The 7,076-nt window shown below is 44.4% G+C and overlaps 1 protein-coding gene across 1 annotated transcript; it reads left to right on the forward strand.

Moving 5' to 3' along the window:
* The first annotated feature begins 663 nt into the window (after window positions 1-663).
* Window positions 664-4,741, forward strand: LOC131139366 (gonadotropin-releasing hormone II receptor-like). Its single transcript, XM_058088922.2, has 4 exons — window positions 664-745; window positions 1,378-2,048; window positions 2,238-2,442; window positions 2,713-4,741. Exons 2-4 carry the CDS (start codon window positions 1,470-1,472, stop codon window positions 3,048-3,050), a joined length of 1,122 nt encoding a protein of 373 aa, XP_057944905.2. The 5' UTR covers window positions 664-745; window positions 1,378-1,469; the 3' UTR covers window positions 3,051-4,741.
* The last annotated feature ends 2,335 nt before the right edge of the window (window positions 4,742-7,076 follow it).

The raw sequence follows: 7,076 nt of genomic DNA on the forward strand, positions 1-7,076 counted from the left end.
CGAGGCGTCTCGTTAGCCCGCCAGATAAATATAGATTTTCATATTCAATATCGCTGTAGCTTGGTTATGTAAATAGAACGCCGTTGCCGCTATTTTTTTTGGTGAAGGCTTTAGCGTTAAAATACACACTAGCTCATATTAACTCGTTTACTCGCGCTCGAATGCACAGAAAAGGGAAAGTTTTATGTAATGTTTCATATAAATTTACAAAAAAAGAGCAGTTCCCCTTTAAGCTAGCATTTTTATAGTCTGTCCAGAATAAAACAGCGCAACCCTTCTGTCATATGGAGGATCTTTGATCAGCATTATAGTCAAAAAACAGTAAGATCATGTAGGATATCTCAATATGCATTTTTGCAGTTGGTCCTTAAAAACAGCAAACTTGTTTATGAGTTGACACTTTCTCTCCAGTGTTCCAGAGGATGAGCAGCAGAGCGAAGAAGAAAAACAATAAAAATAACTTTTTTGCATTTTTCTTCAACATTTTTTTGCATCGTGCTGATTTCATTGCATTTATACACACTGGAAGAAGAGTGATGACATTGCACACGCTTACTATTAATTTTTAAAAAACCTTGCAGCGTGGCCACGTCTACTGAGGCTGACGCAGCGGCACAAGGGAGGACAAAAAGCGGCTGAACAAATGTGCACGTGCACATGTGCGCGTGATGAAGACAGTGCTCAGACAGCCTCTCTCTTTCATCCTCTTCATCATCCTGCAGCCGGACTTGGACGCCGAGAGAAGGTCGGTTGCTTTCTACTCAAACCTTGCACAACAATATGTTTATTCTTGTATTTGCCCTTATTATAATGATAATAATAATAATAATAATAATTATTATTATTATTATTTTAACCAAATATTCTCATCGATATATTTAATTTGCTTTCTAAATTTTTTACTTTTCCTGTGTCAAAAGAAAATAAAACTTACTGAACGACCAAACCGATTAGTCTGATTACATCGCAAAATTGCTTGCAGCCACGAGGGGGCATACTTGCATGTCTGCTATGCCATCACTGTACAGTAATCTCCCATTTATCGTGGATAAATGGTTCCAAACCCAACCTTGATGAGTGAATTTCCGCTAAGTACGTTCCAATATTCATAATGGAATAGAGTGAAATCCGTGATGTAGCCCCCGCCTGTAAAAGTGCACCCAAAATACTTTGTGTATAAATATACAAATGCCCCATTTGAGGCACTGTCCTCAAAAGTATTTCTCCAATCACATCAATGTTATCATTCAAGACTTCATTCAATAACTATCAAAGAGAAAAAACAAGCTTCTCCATCATCACCATCATCTTGCACAGAGGGGGGGGGGGTGCTTGGGGTGTAGTTGTCAGGTGTTGGTACTGATGTTCTCTTTCCAGCTCGGAGAGCAGCAGAGATGTTCCCTCGAGACTCCATGTCATCCACCATGATGCGTTCAGACAAAATGATCATCTAGCTGTGCTCCATCTCCATGCATGCGCAGAGTGCTGTCTTCTGGAAACAATGCAGACCTGAGGCTCAGAACATGAACGCCTCCTGCTGGGAAGTTCCCGTGCTGAGCTCCGAGACTAACGGCACCAGCAACTGGCGGCCCCCACCATGTAGCGGGACACCGGCGGACATGCCGCAGCTGCCCACATTCACCACGGCGGCCAAAGTTCGAGTGATCATCACCTTCATCCTGTGTGCCGTCTCCACCTTCTGCAACTTGGCCGTGCTGTGGGCCGCCAGCGTCCACAAGCGGAAGTCCCACGTCCGAGTGCTCATCGTCAACCTGACGGCGGCTGACCTGCTGGTCACCTTCATCGTGATGCCAGTGGACGCCGTGTGGAACATCACCGTCCAGTGGCTGGCCGGCGACCTGGCCTGCCGGGTGCTGATGTTCCTCAAGCTGCAGGCCATGTACTCCTGCGTCTTTGTCACCGTTGTGATCAGTCTGGACAGACAGTCGGCCATCCTCCATCCTCTGGCTGTCAGCATGGCCCCCAGGAGGAACAGACTCATGCTGACTGCGGCGTGGACCATGAGCGCCTTGTTCTCCATCCCACAGGTGAGACCAGATGACTGGGAAGGCGACATAAAGACCAGAAAGGCTTGTCAGTCGGCACGTATTCCTCCTCTGCTGTGAACGGTTTCTGTTGAAGTACCGCATTATCGATCTCTACTGAACTGTCCATTGCATAACGATTTATCGACGTATAATGTGATCGGAATAACCACTTTAGCTTCTCATCTGCAGATGTTCATTTTCCATAACGTGACCATCACCTATCCAGCCAATTTCACCCAGTGCACCACCAGGGGGAGCTTTGTCACGCACGGGCAGGAGACGGCGTACAACATGTTCACCTTCTGCTGCCTCTTCCTGCTGCCGCTGTCCATCATGATCACCTGCTACACCAGAATCTTCATCTACATCTCCAAGAAGATGGCACACCACACCCGTGAGTCTCAGCAGCTTGTCAAAGCACAATATCACTCCAGAAAGTCAACTTAGAGATAATTAGGGTAGTCTGTGTACAGCTTGTTTAGCAGTTTACTGTCCACTGAATACGAGTCAACACACAGCCGTTATTGTCGAAGTTGCAACAAGGGAGTAGGAAGCCTTCAGTCAAGCATAGATGGCTGCATGAGTGCTGCCGGCACTGGGGAGCTCCTGTATAATATATCCAACGTGCTCACATTTCTTCTTATCCCACTTCATTGCTCCGTAGTGTCCCCCAGCGAGCCTCATCTGCGCTGCTCCATAAATAACATCCCCAAAGCACGCATGAGAACCCTCAAGATGAGCATCGTCATCGTCAGCTGCTTTATTGTCTGCTGGACGCCGTACTACCTGCTGGGCTTGTGGTACTGGTTCTTCCCCGACGACCTGGAAGGGAAGATCTCCCACTCGCTCACCCACATCCTGTTCATCTTTGGCCTTTTCAACGCCTGCCTGGACCCCGTCATCTATGGTCTGTTCACCATCCGCTTCCGCCGAGGCCTGCAGGGCTGTGGAAGCGGAAGCACACGGAAGGAAGCCGAGCACTCTGTGATGGCCAAATCTTGAAAACGTTCTGCCATACCCCCTGCCCCCCCCCCCCCCCCCCCAAAAAAAAAGAGCCAAGACGGGGAAGTGTGGTTTAGAGGACAGCGTTGCAACACGGGGGACTGCCCACAAATAGATTTGGTGATGCCTTTTTTTTCATACAATGGATTATTTATCAGGACATGACTGTAATATTACTATTACTACATATTCACGGATGCAATGACTTGTATATTATCTGTGCATATTTACATGGAAACCAGAAAACCCTGAATTTTACCAACACTCCTATGAAACAACTGGTACATCAATAATGTCTTGTTCTGTTTATAGATAAGATAATGTCAGCGTTCTAATGATACAAATCAACAATTACATACGTATGATGATTTCATCAAACTGTCACCACAGATTATTATTATTATTATTACAGTCCTGTGGGAAACACTCAAATGTGCACGGTAATCTGTAAGGAGAAACCGTCGGATGTGTCTTTGTGTGTGTTGCCTGAAGGCATCTTGGCTAACATATGTACAGCATTCTGAATGTTTGTGTGTTGTGTAAGCATCTTTCCATTCAGCAGAGTGTTTCAGGAGCAGGCAGCGATTGTTGCGTTAATAAAAGAGAGCTCTGTGGAGATGTATCGAGAGATACGCGGCTCTCCAGGGGAGACTTTCATGCGTTGCTGATGCTACTCCCATCTGGAGATGCAACAACACAGGAGCTTTATTGCTTTAGTACGTTCTTGCAAGAGAAAACACAGAGTGACATGCTAGCTGTTTGACCAAAGCTGCTTGTGTTGAGGGAAACCACCAAAAACACGGGGAACAATATCTACTTTTTTATTGTTTTCAATATGTAAAAAATGCATTTTTTTCATTTTTAAATAGCATATATTTTTCTTGTACTACTATACTATGCTATTCATTTTATTTTTTTTACTGTCTGACATAATATATGCCATATCATGTACAGCAACTTATCATTAAGGAGTGGGACATCAGCTATGCCTGTAGCTGATGGATAATTGCATCATTTATTTGTAGGGAAGCCCCCCCCCCCACATTTCATACATTTGCAGGCTATGTATATGTAGGCTATAAAGATATGTAAATATCTGTGTACTTGTGGACATGTGTTGTTTTAGCATTGCTATAATGAGCCTATTGTTGCTGTACAAGGACAACCATGTTGTTTTCCAGCTAAACACCACAAATGACTGTTATTGGCTTATCTTAGGCACCTGAAGCACAATTCCATCTTTACATAAATGTAACCAGGACTCCTGATGTCCTTGGAGGCATCAAGCCTACAGAGTGGTCAGCACTTTTGCTTCCAGGCGCTGACAAAGCAAATGTGCAGGGACACCTGCCAGCATTCATATCACAGACAGTGGAGATGAGAACATGTTGCTTCTTCCCCTCGACTCCGTCGGTCGCTGTGCGCTCAGCCTCTGCAGGCCTTTCCGTCCTGATGAGATCACAGAGGAACGCTGTTTGTCAGAAAGACGCAGCATCCCACAAGCACCTAAATGCAGCACTTGCATCAGCACTTGCTTCCCTGGAGGCAGATTTTCAACTTGTAGCTCTTTGGACAAATTCTGCTATTTTTCAGTAGAACATCCCTCATGTCCCATAGAGGATCTTTGAGTTAAATCCTTAAACACTGCAAAACACACATATGTCGTATAGGGGTTCTTGGACTGGCATGTTTGAAAAACCGTCCTCCTGTCTTATTGGCTAGCTACCTAAAAAAATGCCCCAATCATAGAGAAGATTGTTTTTTGAAAACAGCAGAGTGCTCCTGTGACTCTTTGACTACAGCAAAGCACACACAAGCAAAACAATCCTTAAAATAGCACAGAGCTCTTGTTGATATAGGATCTTGGAATAGTTTCCTGAAAACATCAAAGCATCCTGCAGCAGAGCGTTTCTGTCATTTAGAGGATCTTTGACCAGCATTTTTGCGAATGGTAAAGTGCGCTTACTATATAGAGGATCTGTCATAGTGGTCCTGTCATAAAGAGGATCTTTGTTTAGCATTTTTATTATTTACTTTTTCAGTACATGCTTAAAAACCGTAGAGTGTTTCTGCAGGATCTTTGACTGGCACTTTTACAATTCATTTTAGACTACCATTTTGGTACCATTTTAGCTTCCTAAAATCAACAAAGCCTTCCTGTCATTGAAGATCTTTGATGAGATCTCACTACCCCAAGGATGTTGAAAGATTTGAAGTTATGATGTATTTCAACCCAAAACCCACGTATGAGACCATTACAGCCTCTCGTGTGGCGATTAGATACGGAATTTCGTTGTCTCCTCATGTTCACGCCCCCGCCAATTGGACAAAAAATGTTCAAATGTGTCGAAAAATGCAACAGAACATCTACAAAGAATATAAAGCAAGTGTGCACCCTACGAACGGTGCCCAATGTGCTTCAGGAGTATAAAGTAGCAGTATACATTTATCTTGTTATAGTGTGTAAAATCATTGTGAAACACGACGTCACATCCGCGCTGCAACTTCCTGTTTGCACTTCCTGGTTTCGTCCGGAACATGGCGCCGCCGATCCCTATTACGCTGTGTCCATCTGTTGGCAGCCAAGCTGAAGTATTCTAGAGGGAATACCGTCTACTGTTTGTAAAACTAATAGACGTGATTGTTGAAACTCTTTATTGAAAATGCTTGAGAATATATTACATGTGTATTGCTTACTTTTTTGAAGTTTTCAACGCTGTTTCAGGCATGTGTTTGGTCAGCTATGTGGGGCGGGTTGAGCGTGAACCAGGAAGTGCGGGGATCTCGTGTGTGCGCGCGCGCGCTGTTCTCTCGTTGCTGGGTAGTCGAAAAATAAAGTTGCCCAGAAGCTGCAGGCAACCGTCTTTCTTTCTCTGACAGAGTCAGGACGCCCCTTACCACGGTTTGGGGCTGAAAATACTGACATTTAACACCGCCACGACCGTGAAGAAGTGTCGAAGTAAACGGTTTGTCTTGCAACAGCATCGTTTCCATTGGCGCCAATTTAATTCGGTATGGAGTCGGCGTTCCAACACCCTGACGGAGAACACCGGAGTTGCCATGTAACTAAGACCCCGCACAAGCAATGCTACAAGGTCAGTATCAAAGTTTTAAGTCACGTTGAAGCACGAATAGGGGCGTTTCGCTGCGACAATATACAGTATATAAACTATGTCGAAGTTGACGAGCTGAAGCCTAGGTCGTCATTTTGTGGACAGAATTGGCGCGCAGTATGCTCGAAATAGGAAGCAATTGTTTCAACCGGTTCATTTGCAATCCATAACATAATGTGAATGACTTTGGGCCAAATTGACAACGATTTTTTAAAAGTATGTTTTGCTACTCTCGTCATAGTCAATGACAACTGAAGCTAAAAGTGGTTTATTTGGAAATATTTCGGGGGAAGTGAAAATCCCTTGTTGTCCTGGTTACGTCGCGTGCATGGCGTGTTAAGTTCGTCTGAACTTGTTGCCATCAGAGGCGAGGCATCTGTAAGGTGAGTGTAAGCCGCTGATTTTATCTTTGAGCATCATTGTGACAACGGAAGAGAAAGCACACTCATAACCCTTCTCCCTTATTCTGTCTATTTTAATGGTGACTAAAAAACGTACTTCTGAACACCGCATCGTTACAATAAGTATTCAATGCAGGAATTAATTTTATAAAACTGAGTATTTCATTACAGCAAAGGAATAGCAGCTGATCTTACAACTTGTGTTACAGATGAAAAGCCGCTTGTCGCTTAACAGCCCGTGGGATCCCTCTGCATCCATCTCAACATGAGCTCCAAATCGTCATCTGATGCCAGAGGTTCTCCAGTGGACAGTTTCACCTATTGCACACACAAGACGGCATTTTCTGGAGCTTCAACCTTTTGCGTCCCTCAGCAGTCTGTCGGCCCCCGGGGAAGGACTCATGTAATGGTGTTGGCAGACCATCAACAACATGGCATCGGCGTTCTTCACAGGTAGGAAGACTTGTTCAAGTAAATGACATGATGGCCTTCATACATGTAGCACAATAACA

Source organism: Doryrhamphus excisus, linkage group LG13 (genome assembly GCF_037039965.1).
Source record: "Doryrhamphus excisus strain RoL-2023G ecotype Guam linkage group LG13, RoL_Dexc_Guam_v1.1, whole genome shotgun sequence".
Lineage (NCBI taxonomy): Eukaryota > Metazoa > Chordata > Actinopteri > Syngnathiformes > Syngnathidae > Doryrhamphus > Doryrhamphus excisus.

Excerpts from the sequence above, each read along its gene's own strand:
- LOC131139366 (XM_058088922.2), top strand. The coding sequence starts at position 1,470 with ATGCATGCGCAGAGTGCTGTCTTCTGGAAACAATGCAGACCTGAGGCT. Across the intron at positions 2,049-2,237 it reads CCTTGTTCTCCATCCCACAG|ATGTTCATTTTCCATAACGT; the intron begins GTGAGACCAGAT and ends TCTCATCTGCAG. Across the intron at positions 2,443-2,712 it reads GAAGATGGCACACCACACCC|TGTCCCCCAGCGAGCCTCAT; the intron begins GTGAGTCTCAGC and ends ATTGCTCCGTAG.